Raw genomic sequence first — 18,507 nt, 5'->3', positions numbered from 1 at the left:
TAGAGTGTCCCAAAATCTCACAATAGGCTGATTTTTAACTTTTTACAACAGATTCCAAAGGCTGAACTTCCAAGTATTTTCAATTCAAAACAGAAAAAAACGGTCTTCCCAAATATTACAAAATTCAGCATTATTTGTACAAAAAGCAGAGTTTCTCAAAATAAAGTTTATATTTCACATTGAATGGAAGATTGTCAAGATTTATTTTTCAAAATATTATATAGAAACTGGGAAATTACAGAATTTATTAGTCATAAAGGTACATATATTCCCAGTAGTTTCAGGAAATTATACATTTTTACCCAATTAAAAGAGATAGTTTGGAAGAAAACTGATAAGAATGCAAATATGAAATTGCCTCTGCCTAGAGCTGCATATTGCCCTGATTTATAGGCCATTAATAAATTAAAGTTAATATATTTTACAGTTACATTTGAATTCCATTACTGTGATATTTCAGGCAGTAAATCAAATTCATCATTATTTTCAAAAAGAAACACCTCTCATCATGGAAAAAAAGACAGTTCCTTATATCTGAATAGAGCTTCACAGATCTCAATGTGCTTTCACATAAATTATCTCACTTCATCTAAACCATAATTTTTAACACATGTAAGAAATTTTTAAAACCTTTTTTTGTTTTTAATATTAGAAAATTGAGACATAAATAGACCTGGGACATTTGTCCAAGTGCCTGTTTTAAGCTAGGCTAACTATAACTGAAGTCTTCTTCCACCTATGGGTAGTTGCTGTTTTATAATTTTGCTTTTCCAAATGGTTAACTACATCATTATTTAGCAGATGCTAACTAGACTCGCTGTGGTGATCATTTCAGACTATATACAAATATCGAATCATGTTGTACATGTGAAACTAATATAATGTATATATATTTCAAAAAAATGTTAATCTTAGTTTGACAGTGCTGCGTATTGCCCACCTAACATTGTCTCCTCCTTCCTTTCAGAACTGAACCTCGACTTGAAGATAGCCAAGGGCTCATTAACACTGCCTCAAAATGAAAATGTTCTATATATTGACTGGGGTGGAGATTAAACGGTGTATGCATTTGTCAAAGGTCATAGACCATAAAATGTGTGAATTTTATTGTGTGTAACTTACACCTTAATAAATCTTGACTTAAAAAATGACTCCCCAGACTCCCTTGAAGCTTGAAATAGCCATAAATGTAGATTTGGTCAATGAGATAAATGTAAGTATATTATGAAAGGCTTCCAGGTAAGCTATTATTTTTATGATTTAAAGAAAAGATTAAATTTAGATAACAGGTGTTTTTTCCTCCTTTGCTCACCCTTTTCCTCCTATTTGGATGATACCAGGAGGTAAAGCAGTCAGCTTGCAGCAATGAGGTAAAAGGCACATACTAAGAATGGAAGAAAGGAAGCTAGAAGGAGCTTGGGTCTTGAGGGTTCCCTTAAGCATCAGTAGTGCCCTGCTTGTTACTGCAGTAAGTAAGGCCCTATATGTTAATGTACTGGTAGGTTCTCTTACATGCAGACCTGAAACCTCATTGATCAGCTTAACATGTTTCTAAGCAGGAACTTTAAAGTCAGAAGAATTAGTGATGGAATTTTAGCTCTGCCACTAATTAAGGATATGATGCAGGGCAATCTGTGTACCTCCACCTTAATCTCTTCTCATCTATAAGGTAAGTATTAGCAAAACCTATTTTCAGTGAATTTAAACAAAATCTTCATGTAAAATAGCTAGGTTCAAAATGCTGAACTTAACTGAATTACAAAAATACTTTTCCTTCAAAGTCAAGGATATGAGTTTGATGGCTTTTTTTCTCTATGAAGTCTTAGAGTGACTGAAGGGAAGGTCCAGATCCCCTCCAAGATGGACGAGGAGTGAGTCATTCCCCAGAGCACTCAGAGCCCCCGTTGCACAGTAAGGTCTAGTGACGGGGAGGATAGTCTCAAGGTCCACAAAACTGCCTTTCCTCTGAATATACCTCATAGCCATATGATTTGGGTTCTTCTGTTCTCTTTTAAGTCTGAAAAACTGTAACTAACCTAGGGTACTCTCACTGAAATATGGATGGAAAAAGATGCATCAGTGTTGGCCAACCTTTGGTAGAAAAATCCCTCAGCAGAAACATATTACTTTCAATCAATGCTGCTGATTGCACCATTTTCTATAGGTGAAAATGCCTTTTTCAAAAACAGAATAGAAGCACTGGTATTTATAACTTGGAGTTGGTTAAAAATCAAAACTGAAAATCAATGAACATGAAAGAATTCAGCTGGATTAGGTTAGAAATTTTAATGCAGCACTTGCTTCTTTGTGAACTCACTATAGTACACCAAGTCTCCATTATTAGAACATGGACTTGGTTTTACATTGCCATGAAATTAAACAAGTACAAAGTAATTTATAAATATTATAGATTTCCCCTTATTTTGTAAATAAAGAAATGGGCAGAGATTTACTGGCTTGACTACATTAACAGAGTTACTTGATTAACTTTAGTTGGGCTTTTTTTTTCCACTATTAAAATTAATGTGAAGCACTGCACATAGCTAAACAATATCAGATCCTGGACTAGACTTCAGCTAGCCTGACTCCACTCCAGGGTTCACTGTACACTGGCATAAATTAGGATAAATAAATAAATGGACACATAAATAAATCAGCTAAAATATAATAAACAGAGGCTTCATAAAAAGCTATCTACTTATCTATCATCTATCTACACATAACTTTTAAAAAGGATTAAAAATATCAGCATTCGAAACAGTTTTCCTATATTCTCCTACTGCTCTGGATCTCTTTCCTTAATGACCAAACTGTAATTTTAAAAGATGGAATTAAAATGTCTCCAAATTGTGTTGTTTACACAGGTTATTTCAACATTTCAATAGATACTTTAGAAATAATTGATGGTATCAAAAACCGTTCAACCCTGAAGACTAAGAATGAAGAAAGAGGTCACTGGGAACAGCAATTTATAATTTTCACAAACTATAAAACTGATGGACCTGGATTAAGAACAGCAATAAGGAGTGCCCAAAAGCCACTTCATGAAACACAGCAGCCTTGTTTCCCCAAAAAGAGTTAAAAGGAAGGAAATTATAGAAAAAAATATCTCTACTGTCTACCATGTTTTCATAGAATCAGAAAAAGTTCTGCCAATCCTTTAGAGTATTGATTTTCTAAGGAGCCAGAGGATTATTTCTGTGCTTCGTCTCCATCTCTCCATACTTATTCAGAGATGACAACTTCCAGATAACAGAAAGGATAGAAAACAGTGAGTGTGATGATGTGTGTGTAGGATGGGGGGAAGGGTGGGGAGTGCATAATGGAAATACTGGTGTACAATTTCTCCCCAAAGATAAAATACCAAAGAGGGCAAAGAATTGAGGAAAGTCCCTGAAGAAATGTCATGCTGAGTGTCGTAGCACAGAACAGCTTTGTTATGTATGCTATGAATACAAAGCTCTTATTTAAAAATACCAAGTTTTCATAGATTTGTCCTCATTCTGAGATAAGTAAAATGGAAAATGGAGGAAGGGGCCCCAATGAAAAATATATTAAAGCAAGGGCCAAATAGAATATCAACCTGAACAAAGAGGATCAGAGCTCTGAAAATAATTTCTTACAGGAACCAGAAGATATGTTTATAAGATCCGGCATTTTTAAGAGAGTCTAAGAAATGAGAATGAAAAACCTTGATACTGTGATGAAAGGTAGTACAGGAAAAAGAAAAGATTGCAAGGAGATTCAAATTATAATACATTTATAATTTATAAGTTTTATAATTTATAAAAAATAAAATTATAAAAATAAAATCCATAACTGAGGAAGTTAACTGTGAAAGTGATGCTTGGAAGGGAACAAACTTTAAAAATTCTTCTATAATTTAGAGGAAGACCATTTCACTAAAAGCTGGCAAACTGAGACCCATTGCTAATTCCTAGTGGAACAAAAGAAACATAAATCAAGAAAAATATTAAAAAAGAAAGAAACTTTAAGGGTTTGTAAGTTAGAAGAAAATGGGATCCAAATAAAGGAAAACCTTTTCAATATTCAGAAGCCCAAAATTTAAGATTGAGTGTATACATGAGTTTTTCCACTATAATATAAAAACAAACAAACAAACAAAAAACCCTAAGCACAGAAAGGCAGGAGTTGGGGACATGTAAACAATGAGCAATCAAAGAAAGTCTTCAGAAGTGTAGACCAGTCACCCCAGGATTTGTGTACAGCTTTGCATTGTGGGGGTGCCTCTCTCTAAGTAAAGCAAAGGATTTGCCTCAAGAACTTCATAAGATGTTCAAATGAGACAAGAGAGTTTGCCTTGTACCTCCAGGCTATCAAATCACACACCTGTTTCTAAAAAATTCTGGATTAAAAATGAAATAGAAAAAGCAGCAGACTAGCTTTGAACACCTCATTATGACTGTAAATTAGGAAATGCATAACAACATTTAGAAATTTGAAGAGGGATTAAATTTTTAAAACTGTGAGCACAGAAGTCTATTTCTGGACAAAACATGCATTACACTTTTCAGGGAAAAATGAATGGTGGTAAATGCTATACTTAGTGGTGGTAAATGCTATACTTAGTTAAAAGTTGTGCATAATCAAGGGCTCACCTAATGGAATAGGTCACCTATGTCCATACTTAGAAATGTACTCTAGCCAACCAAGAAGTGAATAATAGTATCTAATTGCTTAAGAATGGGGAATCCTAGTGATAAATAGCTGACAGTGAATGAGAAAAATAGATAAATTTTAATAAGTAAATATTATTTTATAAATAATGAGCAAAAAATTAAAAGAAATATATAAATCATTAAGGAGGAGATAGAACATTTTAATGACAACTTGAGTGTTATCAGCAAGATCATATTTAACAGTCTAGAAAGAGAGGATTGATATAAATAAATTAGTCTCAGTCTTCATTGCACATGAAGAAGAGGTCAGTCAGGATTTCACTCTTGATTTTGACCACCCATGAAAATTAGTTTAGAAAATACATTTCCCTGCCAATGCATGACTTTGATACTCAGAAAGATGGGCTATTTGTAAATGCAGTCTTTAGCATGTCTGCTAAAAAGATTCTTTCTCCTGCTCACAGAACTTCATTCTGGGAGCTCCAGAGAAGACAGTCCGGGAGAGTGAGCTGACAGTGTACTGTGTTGGCCAAGCCATGGCTGCTTCATCAGAGAAGGCACAGGTGGGTCGCAGCATGTTTTCCTCCATCCAGTCCTATCAGGGCTACAGTCTGTTTAGCTGGTTGTTGGTGGTTTATCACAATAGCAGGATCTTTCAGTCTTCCAGTTTGCTTTTCTTGTTTTTTTAAACAAGTCAAGTTATTAGACCCTGATTGGAGCTGTAACCTTGGTGCCATGTAAAAACAGTTCTTGTTAAATAATTTTAATCTGGAAAGTAGTATAATCACATTGATGTTATATCCCTGGCAGCAGAGGATGATAGATTACTGAGGGGAAAACTTAAGGCAAAGACAGCAATTAATAAGCTACAAGAGTCATGAGACAGTAAGGGCCAGAACCAAGGCTAGGGCAGTGGGAATTGAGAGCAGAAGAGCAGTTCTGAAATGTAGTAGTTAAGGGACTTAATTTGGTTAACCTGAGGAGAGGACATGTATCAGGTACCAAGAAAGAAATTCAGTAGGCAGAAGCCTGTCCAAGAAAAAAATTATTTCAGATCTGAAGTATTAGGGGAAAATCAGAGTATAAAAAGTGTTTTCTACTATCTCATTTAAATCTCTCAAAGTTCTTAAAAGATGGTTATTATCTCTAACTGCTAAACAAATTAGGTAGTAAGAGATAGGATCTCTTTTTTGAAGTAATGCTTTTCTCACTGCACCATACTGTAGCAAAGCATAGATTATGTATTTACCCTTGATACAGACCAAATGGTTATATTCTGCTCAGAGGACTGCTAGGTAGAAAGATAGCCATGAGCAGCTCAGAGAGGGGAAGATAAGGTTCAAGGAAAAAACTGCCCAGTTAGGGGCTCCCACTTAAAGACAACAAAGGCCCTTCAGGGAGATAACTTCCTTGGCTATTGGGACCAGGCCAAACCAATCACAACCACATCACAAGGAAGATATAATCGAACAAAACTAGAAACCGCCCAAAACATACCTCATAATAACATTAAAATAAAATAGTGGTTTTGCTCCCACTCCACACTCCTCACCCCCGTGGCCTTTTCTTTGTTCATTCTGGGAAAGGACATGTGCACTGAGAGTGATGCCTATATAAATGACCTCACCTTGTCAGTCAAAGAGGCTCCTCTAGCCAGAACATAATAAAAAGGCATCCTGTCTGAACGATCAAGGCCTTTGTCTACCTTGACTCTCACCTGCCCCTTTCTTGGAGTGTATTCAAATAAAACTTTCACTCTGCTTCACTACTGTGTCTCTGCCTTTTAATTCTTTGTTTCAGCAGGGACAAGAACTGGGAACAAACTCAATCCATAACATGATCAACGAATCAACAAGAAATCCACGAAAAGAATCAGAAGAGTAGGGACTTACACTCAGCACAAGAGTAAGGACTTACATCTCAGCACAAGAATGAGGATTATTGACAAAAACTTGTGTTTGAGTGGTTTTGGTTAGACTGTCACATGAGCATCATAATTACTGGGGTTCAGGAGGTAGACAGTGTGTCAGTGACCTTGCTTCCCACCCAAAGCTGTTCTTTATTCAATTCATTTTGATGCAAACACAAATACTGAATATCTGGAAAACACTTGCCATGTCAATATAATTTTAAATTGTCAAGTTCTTTTGGAATGCACTCATGGAGTAAGTTAAGTCGGCTATTTTGCTTTGGGAGATATAATTTTATATGTTATACTGCTCTACTGAAATTCCATACTGCATTTCTCAGCAGTCTTCATTGGCTAATAATTCAATTATAAACACAATTCATTCTTTTCATGTTAGATTAGTAAGCCTTTTGCACTGGCAAAGCAATCTTCCCAGAGCAAATGGGGCAGTTTATAAAAGGCGAAACCACAGGGTGGAGCATTGAGAGTATGAAGCATAATATAAAATGTAACCAAATTAAATGGGCATCTGCCTTAAGCAAGCTGCTTATCCGTAGCTCCCGAAGCTAAACTTCCAAGATAAAGGCTGGTGCATGACAGCTGGGAGGGTCTCATGTATTCTCTTCTTCTCTACACTTTCACCCTGTTTTATAATTTATTGTCTTGAGTGCTTTTCATTTCCTCTGTTTTTCACTTGTCCTGCAGCAGCAGAGGTTGCTCTACTCTTGTGACCACCTTCCTGGAGCCTTTTCACAGATCCTGGGCCTGCTCTTTTCCAGAATCAGCTAGTTAAATCACTTGCTTCTATTTCTTTCCTTTGGTATTGCAGGGTCTTTATAAGGGGGGGTTATAGAGCTAAGCAGGGAAATACATGATTATTTACTGATGTTTAGCATCAGAAATGGACAGATGAGAGCCAGTGACAAGCAATTTTTGTCACTATTAATGTTCTTCTGATCAATCAATTAAATGGTCTTCCTCTGCATTTTAAAACTCTGAACATTGATTCATCATTATGGTACTTTACTGTTATGCATGGAAAATGAAATTACTCAGGTTATTTCTGTTAATAGGCACTTGGCATTGAATTTTGGGTAGTAAACCAAAGATATCTTCCACCAAGTGTCACAATTCTAAGGCTATCCAGTCCAGCAAATCCTGACAAAATTTTAATTTACTTTCAAGGTATGATGCTTCAACATTTCTATTTCACTCTAAGTACATTCAATTCATTTTAATTTTTCACATGTACCAATGCTAGGAGTGAGACCAATATTAAAGTTTCCCAAGAAATGCAAAAGTGTTTCTGATTTTATTTTGATAATTACATCAGACTTTGTTTTATCTGGAATAATGACTTCCTGAAACCTGTATAGGCTGTTACATGCTCTGTAAAAAAAGTTAAGATTCTAATACTTGGTATGTTATCATTAGTAACTAACAGAAAAGTTAGTCAAACACTAACTTAAAAAGACATTAATTTTTTAATGTCAGTTGGTTATGTTTTTTTATTCGAGTCATCTCTTTTTTTTCCTAAAGATGAAATCTTTTATTAAAAATAAACAGTAAACATAAGAAATAGACTCAAAACTGTTTGGCAATGCTCTTTCAAGCAATTATCTTTTCCTTTCTGTTACGAGCAGTCTCTGTGTTTTAGCATTTTTTCAATGTATCCCTCTGTTCATTCAGCATGTCTAAATACTGCCATCCCCTCCCTCACTTGATTTGATGGTGTCCTACCAGAAAAGAAGAAGTCAGGACTTAGTGACAAGGTGCTTCAAAGCAGTTTTCTCAATAATGCAGCCATAGAGACACTGGGACGATACCCCAAAGAGAGTGTGATGATGGGAACCTTAAAATCTGGCTCCAGTTGCTAGAAAGCCTTACAAGCTAGGCCTTAGTTTTTTCATTTGTAAAGTAAGAACAGTTCTTTATTAAAACCAATGCCCTCAAATCTATAAAATATTAAGTGTTAAAAAAAACTACCTTGAAGACAAATCATTACCAAATTAAGTTTGTGTTGTAATACAGTCAGACTGAATATTGGTTAAAGGAACAATTCCTTGATTTTCAGGATTAACTATTTATTTTACTAGCTCAGCACCTATTTAAACTTGGTTATCTGATAACTATTAGAATATTTTGAAAATAAATTGGACAAAGTCATGCAATATTTATTTTTACATGTTAAAGTACAATTTCTGTTATTTTTAAAATCAAATTAGTCTTCCAAGAGCTACAGTAGTTCTAGTTGTTTGTCCTTTTGAAAATTAAACCATATATTTGTATGCCATACAACTTATTTTCTATAATAAAAGTGGTCAAAAGCAATCACCATGGCTTTCAGAATAGCCTAATTTGCACCAATGAGAATCTCTAATTTTTGTGGTATTTATAGCAGCTCTATATTATTAAAATTATATTCAGTACAGAATTTTATTGGTATCAAGGTAAGGCAGGGACATGGGACAAGCATCATGACTAACTTTTCCTGCCTATAATAAAAAATGCTAAGATATAAGCAGTGTAGTAAGAACAGGAGGGACCCCATCTTAAGGCTAAGATTCCATTTTAAAAAGCACACAGGTGAGAAGCAAGATTCCTAACATATTCCCTGATAATCAGACAATAACCCACCTAATCTTAAGGGAGGGCAGGCAGTCTTCACTAATATGTCCCCACTGCCTGAGGGAAACCACTATCCTGGAGGAGAACAGGATCAGTACATCCCTTGGGTTAAGTTCTTCTTACAGAATCATCTAGAGGACTGACTGTGGATGAGGACGTAGTGTCCTTCACTAGAGAGAGACATCTTACCACCACAGGACAAGCCTGTGCCCAACCACCCCCCTCCACCCTTGCCCCTTTTGAAGGCCTTAAAAAGACAGAATCCCCAGTCTTTCAACATGCCTCCTCTCTGAGGATGCCCACACTTTCCTTTCTTTAAGTACATAGTTTTTAATAGTTTTCTCACTGCCCAAATGATTGCATTTTGTCTCTGCTATTTCATTCTATTTCCAAGTCCTCACTCTGTCTCTGCTTTACTCCTAATAAGTAGGAAGGAGCTACTAAGAGCTCAGATTTGGGCCTGAAAGTTTCTATCACTTGGGTGACCAGGATGGAACAGCAGCTGTGTGGCTCTTAGCAGCTGGCCTGAAAATCTCCCTTCTTTGGGAAGTTCTCAGAACATAATCTCACTCAATCCCATGCTCCATGGCTCCTCCAGTCCCTGGGGTGGTAAGAGTTAGACCCCACACAGTGCAGATCCGAGCAAATGCAGGATATCAGGTGACCCTGGCTCTAAGACTTGGCAAGGGAATCTGCCCTAGGCTGAGAACTTTCCCTCTTTTCCTCTGCACTTGAATGTTCTCTGCTGCCTGCAGGCAGCTGCCACTCCCTGCTGTTCTTGCTTTAATGGGTTCCTTCCATTCCTACACTTGTCTGACCTGCTTGAGAACACTTTCTCTTTCAGAATTAAGAAACCTCCCCTGTCCAGATTGAGGTTTCACCTGGTATGCAGCGAAAGACCTCCCCAGATGCAGCTGCCCGACAACAATATAACAAATATTCTATTTGAATTGCAATTTCCATATTTGAGGATATTATCTTTAGTTTTAAAATGCAACAGAGTCACAATCTTCTTGAACTGCAATACTGAGTGGGGTTCTCCCATCAAATGAAACACAATAAATTCTTGATGGAGCCTCTTCCAAACTAGGCTGTTTCTAGGAAATTAGGCAAGTTCTTAGCCATCCTCTGGAAACTTTTACTTGATCTAGAGTCCCCAAAACCTTCAAGTGAAACTGGGAGAATACCTTTGTTTCTTATGGAATGCTCCAGAATCTTAGAATTTACTTATACAAAGACCTTTGGTTCAGAATGGGCAAACAGAGGCTTAAAAACTGGAACTAATTTCAAGAAAAATATATGGCAAGAGAATTTGCAACTTGCTATGGTATGACAGATTATTATTATCACTAGCATTGGCAGAGGAATTCAAAACTCCAATCTTCCTCAAATATTGGAAAGACATATCCTTTGATTGATCTTCAGAAATGTCTTTTAAAATTTGTTGGCCCTCCATTAAAACCATGCCTTCTTTTGTTGTAATTTATGACTTCACTCTCCCTCCTCAAATTAGCATAGATACAGGAGGAGCCCATATAAGTCAAAATTCATTTTTGTTATACTTCATCAGTAAAGCATAAAGAAATAGAAATTTAGTATATTTCCTCCAAGGATAATAAGCTGTACTTTATGGTTGTTGTTTAACCACTTTTAAAATAAAGGATGTTTTAAATGTGGGAATGGATTTCTTTTCAATGACAAATTTCATTTAATAAAGTCAAATTATGCAATACATGCATGCACATCAAGTAAAAAAAAAAAAGAGGAACAATTTATTGATAAAATGAACCAATACAAAATATATAAATTGCCCTTGCATTTGGATTGAGATTATAAATTCTTTTCATAGTCAACTAAGGTGTGATTAACATTTAAGTACAAAGGTTATTGAACATTTAAACACAAAGGTTTCTCCATGAGTTACTCTGGATTTATGGAATCCCTCTTACCAGCATTTCTTTTGAAGCTGTGCTTTATGAAAGAGGAGATGTTTAAGCACCTTATTCAACTGAGAACTGTTCTTCTGAACACAAGACCAGGCAGCAACACAGTGCCAAAGCAGGTGGTTGACTTCATATCCTGCCTGATTTAATTGCAAATGTTCCTGGAATTAAAATATAAAAATATATCTTGGAAAGACTTCTTTGATTTGAATAAACATGAAAATTAATTTTAAACATACAAATGAAAATGCATATTTTCTTACACTTCATGTCACACCAAGTGGAGCAATTTACTCCAGCGTATTTTTTAAGTATATACAGGGTAGGGGAGAAGAAATGATTTTCCCTCTACCAGTCTAGGTTCTTAGCTAAGATTCCCACTGTAATAAAAAAAAAGATTAGTAGGAAAAAAACAAGCATTTAATAACATGTGTACCTCCCATATACATGAGAGACCCAGGAAGAGTGAGTAACTCTCAGAAATGATCCAAGCCAGCACCTTAACTTCTCCAGCTGAAGACAAAGATTATTGGTCCTGGAGAGGCCAGTCAGGGATGGTCACCAGGAAAAGCATAGTAAACAAGATGAGTTATTATGCAGAGTTCAGTCATCACCTGCATTGATAAGAGTCTCTAGAGCTTTAGAGTCAACCTTTCTGCCTGGGACAAAAAGGGAGACACCTTTAGAAATGGAGATTTCCCTTACAAATGTATATATCTCTTTCAAAAGGGTAACTTTTACTCAGTTTTCAGGGCTTCTCCAGTTTTTTAATAACTAAACTGAAATAATTCTCATGTCAAAGAGGAATACTTTAGGGTGGCAAATTCTGCTCCCTTTCAATAGTTAACTTGAACCTAATGTCTTAAAATATTTTCACATGGGTCCCTGTGTTCAATGACATCAGTTCTACACCTCAAAACCATGTATACTCTCAAGGGACAACTATTATACACAATTGTGCGTCTTGTATTCTATATGACAGTTCTCCTTGATACCCAAAGAGGAGGGGTCAGGGGAGCATTTGAACAATGATCCAACAACAAATTCAGTTTTAAAATGTGGATTTCCCTTTGTGAGAAACACACTCAGTGGTCCAAATTCAATAAGTGGACACGGAGACAAACAGAACAGTGGAGCAAGGCTTTAATGATGGTTTTGCAAGATTGGGTGCCTGGTGGGCAGGCACACCTAGGAAGTTTGGCGCCAGTAATTTATCTCCTAGTGTGCGAGTCCCTCCCCTGGTTCCTCATTGGCTGAGTACTACAGGGTTCACATTCTTCCCTGACATCGCCTAAGCCAGTTATAGCTTTCCTTTACATTTGTCTTAATCTTATTGGTAGGTTTAAAAACTCAAACAGGTATAGCCAGGCCCTTATCCCCTTATCAATTTCCTCACCCCCCCTCTCAGCCAGAGCAGCTTCCACCACGTGGCCCTTTGTTAATACTTTACTGTTAAAATGTTTAAACATCCTAGTGGGAATAAATCACATTTAGGTTTTATACTCTTTCCTAACACCTTTAAAGAACCAAAATACATGCCTAACTGGACATTGTCAATGTCTGCTAAGTAACTATTTTTAAAAATTACAAATTCAGAAAACAAAATAGGACATTGTTTGTTTTTCTTAAGAGTAGACAAATCTAAAACTCTGGAGACTGGGAGATCTCTGAAATAAAGGGGTTTATTGAGATTTTACAGATGGTAACCAGATAAGGACTGAGTACCAGACAAGAAATTTTTGCTTCATTAGCAGCAAAGCCAGCTAACAAAAACAACTTGTCCACCAGACTTAAAAACAGGGCACATTGATTGGGGGGGGGGTCTCAAGGAAAGAACAGTTCATTAAATTCACGTTGACTACAGATAAGAAAGGAGGGCTAATGCAAAGTGGGGAAAGTCCTGCGATTGGTGGTGAGTCCATAGAGATGGCTTGTAGATTGGTTTTTCATGATGTCAGCCACTGGTCACATGCAAGGAGGTTGTGGTGGTCCTGAGGACATTCTCAGTGCCTGACAAAATGACCATCCAGGAACTGGAGTTTCTGGTTACGCTGTGGCCCATAGGCTATTGACTAATGACCTTCCCTTGTCTCTCTCCCTCATTCTCAGGCCCTTATGTCACTTAATTTAGGGCATTTTACAATTTTGCCTTGTCAGAGTGCTTCCTAACAGTATCATAGATTTGTCTACTAAGGTAATTAGTATAAAGAAACCTGATTTTATTTGTACACAATGATAATATAGAACTCTCACTGAATGTTTTGTCATCAGTAAAGATTGAAATACACATCCTGTGATACTTAATGTATCTCAGGGGGAAAATCCTGGTGCAAAATACCTTTGAAACTGAAATCAATCAAAGTGAGAAATAAAGTGGGAGAAACCCCTTTATTTCTTACAAGCAGTTGTCCCAACCTCTCCCGTCCAGATAAGCCCTCACTCGCCCAAATAATTACCTATTGATATGGAGATGCACTACTTCTCTCCACCCCTTGGAAACACTTATTGATACAGAGATGCACTAAAGCCAGGTGAGAGATTCTGGAAATATTGCAATTTTATCCACATTCAAATTGCTAACTAAGCTGAAATTTCTTTCTTCTATGCCAGAAAGAAATGCTTAGATTTCAAATGGCATTATAAACCTCATTTATTATATAAGATGACATCAGGACTACAGTTAAAGATAATGTTCATAAAGTACTCAAGATAGAGAAGGTCAGTAATTCATACATACATTTTAAACTAGAACATTTTAAGTTTAACTGTTTGATTAAGTCCCACAGAAATGTATTGATCTACTTATGTCAGGAACTCAGATGTTATAAAGACATGAGTAACATGAAGTCTCTACCCAGGGCTACTGAGTCTGAGAACAATCATTCAGATAAGCAAATGGAAACAAGCCAGTATTTAGAATGTTAGCGTGTTGCACAGAAAAGCTTATTCTAAAATCATGTAAGACATCAGACTGATTTCAGTAAATGCACATATTTTACCTAAATAATTAAATTTTCTGCTTTCTGTAGATCCTACCCAAAGAAGTAGAACCCATATAAATGAAATTCTTTTCTCAAATTGCTGTTAATCTGTCAGCCTGGAAGCCTGTGTTGGGGAGAAAGAAATTTCCTCTAGCCTAGAGGTTCTTCTAGCTGATTTAGGAATCAAATCAACATGAAACAGCTTAACAGAAGAAAAGAAAAAAAAACAAACTTTAATTATAATTACATAGGTACTGGGAACCCGTAGACATGGATTTCAAAGACAGTCAGGGACAATGATGTATATATGTCATTCTGAACTCAGGAGAAGGGAGTAGGGTCTAAGATTTCAAAGGAAAAGGGAAGCAATTCACAAGAATATAGTAAAAGTAGATGTTTAGTAAACAAAGGTTTGCTGGGCCACACAGACACAATGCAACACGGAGAGGACTTTTAACAAACTTAGTCACATCTCTCCCTGTCTGCCAGACCCAGTCCATATTATAATATAGCTATCTAGGGTGACAGCCTTCTTCCAGGAGCAGTTCCTCTATCTAAATTCTAAAATGCAGTTGGGAGAGTGGGAGATCAAAGTTTCTTTCTGATTGATTGTTCTCAACTCCAAAATAATCCACATGCCGAAGAGGCACATCTTGGAGTAGACTGCCCTGGTCCCTACGCCTGACAGACGGTATGTTGCAAACTTATTCTGAACAAATATATCAGCAAATATGTTTTGAAACTTGTGGATGGCTTGACTAATTAATATAAAGCAATCAGTTCATTATTGTTTTTTGTTTTAATCATGGACATTGCATGGCTACATAGAACATTCAGTTAGGTCAGAAATTCTTGTTAACCAGCTGTTGAGGAGGAAGAAATCTCCTCTACCCCTGGGGGTTCTTCTAGCTGGTTTAAGAATCAAATCAGACATGAGACAGATTAACAAGAGAAAAAACAAAGTTTAATTACGTACATATGGGGAAGCCATAGACGTGGGTCTCAAAGACAGGGAGAATGAGGGATATATATCATCCAGAACCAATGAGAAGTGGGTAGAGGTCTGAGGCTTCTAAGGAAAAGTGATGCAATTCACAGAAATAGGAAAAGAGTAAATGTTTGATAAACAAAATACTGCACTACACAGAAACAATGGAGCACAGAGAGTAGTTTTAACAGATTTAGCTAGTCCCTCCCCATTTACCACACCTAGTTTACATTATAATATAGCTATCTATGTGATAACTCTCCTCTTTGGGGCCTTGAAGGTTTTAGCTGCTCAAAATAATCTGCATGTCACAATGGCACATCTTGGGGCATCCTGCCCAGGGACCATGGGTCCCTATGCAACTTATGAGAAAATCCCCTAAGGCATTTGGTAAAGAAAAGATCAGGATTTAGGCAGTGAACAAGATTTCAGTTTTATTTTCAGTTTTATAGATACAATTTTTACTCATCATTGAGAAAGAAAAAACAGCCTCTGGTGTTCAAAACTGACTTGACATTAATATTATTGCAGCTGGTCTGACACAGCCAAATCATTTTGTTCTCCTGTTGCCCATAAACGCAGACAATATCAGCCTCAGATAATATTACCCTGAGACCATGATAAATAAATAAACAAAGCCACTTGATAATATTTGTCTAAGCACACACCAAAGCCACTGTGCTACCCACAAAATACCCAATCATGGAATTGCCCCACTTTCTGACTGTAAGTACAGGGAGAGGAAATCCCAGGGCAAAATATCTCTAAAACCCGAAATCAGTCAAAGGGAGAAATAAAGTTTAAAACCCGTTTATTGCTTACAAACTGAAGTTCAGGGTTGTCTCTCTCCTCTGCTCCTGAAGAATCAAGCAAGCAAGGAAGCCAGTCTCTCCCTTTAAACACTCAGGTTCAGACACTTCTCTCCACCCCTGAGGATATGCATATGAACTAAAGCCAGGTGAGATACTCTGGAAATGTTCCAATTTTAAGGACAGGCCACCCCTCCAGAAATCGCACTTTATAGTCTACTCATTCCCCTTCTTCCACAATGGTCCCTGGGCAAGGAAACTGGAGCATTGTGACCAGACTGACATAACAATAGTAACAGCAATAAAATTATGACAGTCCTCAAGCTGGAGGATTCAGCTAGGTTCAAAGTCTTATGCAGATTAAGTCCACAGCCCGTCCATTCCATAGGCAGGCAATAGCTTAGGATTCACAGCAATCATCATGCAGCAGCTGCAGCCAGGGGGCACATTCAGGCCAGAAGGACTATAGGAGAAAATAACTTTAAGGGCGATAAGATATATGTTTTAATGACACCAGCATAGGCAAATCTTGTCCATCACGTAAGATACATGCAAGAGAGTGGTCTTGTGATAAAACAGTGGCAGGAATAGGATCGCATCCTAGTCTAGTATACCAGATTTTCACCCCCCTCCCTGTGAGAGTTACAGATGGCTAAATATATAGGGCTACAGGAGGTACATGCACTGGCCATAAAGATAAAATAAAACTTTCCCGCAAGATGCTCTTACCTGCTGGACATTTTGGTACACTACTATGATCTTTGGGGGCCATTCAGCTGTTACTCCAGGAATACACACTAGGCCAGCTTCCAGGCCTTTCCCCCAAGGTGCCAGAAGGGTCAGCCATGGCTGGTGCATGTGTCGAAATGTCCAGGGCCAGATCCATTCAACAGTGTCTCCAGGGCTTAATGCAGTAGGGGCTGGCAGCAGGATGTTGCTCTGCTGGCCATATCCTGGATTCAATAGCTCTTCTTTGGTTTGGATGCACAATTGTATAGGAGAGGCAGCAAGGTGTGTGAGCATATCCACAGGGCTCAAAGCTCCTTTACCTGGCTTCTCATTCAGCACCGTCCATAGGTGAACTGACCAACCCCGTAGACTATTGGTGTCCAACTTCAGGCCAGATTTCAACAAACCGTTGTACCTCTCTATCATGCCTGCCTGGGTAAGATTATATGGTACATGAAATTTCTACTTTATTCCTAATTGCTGCGCCCATTCTTGTAATGCATGTCCAGTAAAGTGGGTGCCTTGATATCTTTCAATCACCTGTGGCCAGCCACAGGCTTCAAAAAGATGCTCTAGGCCCCTCTTGGTGGTTTGCTGATCTGCCCGATGTGCAGGAAAAGCAACCAATAGTCCAGTAGCCATGTCCACACAAGTCATGGCATACCGATATCCTCTGATATGGGCAGAGACCCAATATAGTCTATTTGCCACCTGACAAAGGGTATTGGCCCCCTTACTATTGTCCTATGTAGCTGTGGGACTCGGTGTAAGTTCCTCTGAGAGCTCACAAGGCACTCCTTCTAGGCTCTGCTGACTTCTTCAAAGGTCAATAGCAAGCCCCAGCCCCACCGATGGACTACAGCCCACATTGTTTTTTATCCCACGTGCAACAAACACTGGTGCAGCCATTGGGCCACATCAGAGGCAGGCTTTCCTTCTAGCCAGCACACCTGGGCCAATGTGTCTGCTTCATCATTCCCTGGGGATGCCAAAGGCAAATGGCCAGTCACCTGATACAGTAATAGTCTTAGTCTGACCAGAGGCCCATAGGTCTTGCCACAACTCTTGCCCCTAAAAGGTCGATGGCCAACCATCCAGTTGGCATGATAACCTGTCGGTAGCCACAGGGTCAAGCCCTGATAGACAGCCCAGCTGTCAGTGCAGACAACTATGAGGGAGGGCTCCTGGGTGATCATGAGTGACACTGTCCACAACTCAGCCCCATTGGCTGCTCTTACCCTCTTCATCCTCCATCCATAATGTCTCAGTCTTAGGATGGAAAGTCACAGGCCTCCACTTTAGGGGCTGCCCACGACTGGAGCTGTCTGTGTACCAAGCATCTTCAGGTATAGGGGCTTCTTCCTCCTGATAAGGAGTCTCAGCTACCAAAGGCTGAAAAGCAAGTTCTTCCTGCTTTTCATTGGTATATGTCACTGGCCCCAATAAGTGCTGGAGTTCTCCACTTAAGGGGCTAGGAGAGAGGGTGCTGTGCTGCTGTAAATATGCGCCCCATTTGGTCAGTGTAGGTGTCTGTGCCATGCCACTCCATGGCCCTCGGGTCCAGTCTCACACCCACCCCACATTGGGATAGGTGGTTATTACCTTGGTTGGAGCTGTTCCAGCAATGGGCTCTGTAGTCAGCAAGGTGTGGTACACAGCAGCCAGTTGCTTCTCTATCAAGGTGTACTGGACCTCTGCTCCTTTCCATGGTTGTTACCAGAATCCAATAGGTTGGCATGTCCATTCAGGCTGCTGCCAAACACCCCATCCATAACCATCTTCAGTTATGTGAACATCTAGTTCACAGGGCCTTGATGAGTCCATTACATTCAAGGCCTGTACGGCCTTGACTGCCCGCTTGGCAGCAGTAAACGCAGCTG

General features: G+C 38.3%; 1 protein-coding gene across 1 annotated transcript in view; it reads right to left on the bottom strand.

The window, feature by feature from the left end:
- TMEM232 (transmembrane protein 232) overlaps positions 1-18,507 on the bottom strand; it is a 228,204-nt gene that overhangs the window by 150,175 nt on the left and 59,522 nt on the right. Inside the window, exon 9 of the mRNA XM_073233084.1 lies at positions 11,127-11,281. Within this exon, the coding sequence (XP_073089185.1) occupies positions 11,127-11,281 (155 nt within the window). The remainder of the gene's footprint in view (positions 1-11,126; positions 11,282-18,507) is intronic.

Source organism: Manis javanica, chromosome 1 (genome assembly GCF_040802235.1).
Source record: "Manis javanica isolate MJ-LG chromosome 1, MJ_LKY, whole genome shotgun sequence".
Taxonomy (NCBI): domain Eukaryota; kingdom Metazoa; phylum Chordata; class Mammalia; order Pholidota; family Manidae; genus Manis; species Manis javanica.
This window is presented reverse-complemented; position numbering and strand designations above follow the sequence as displayed.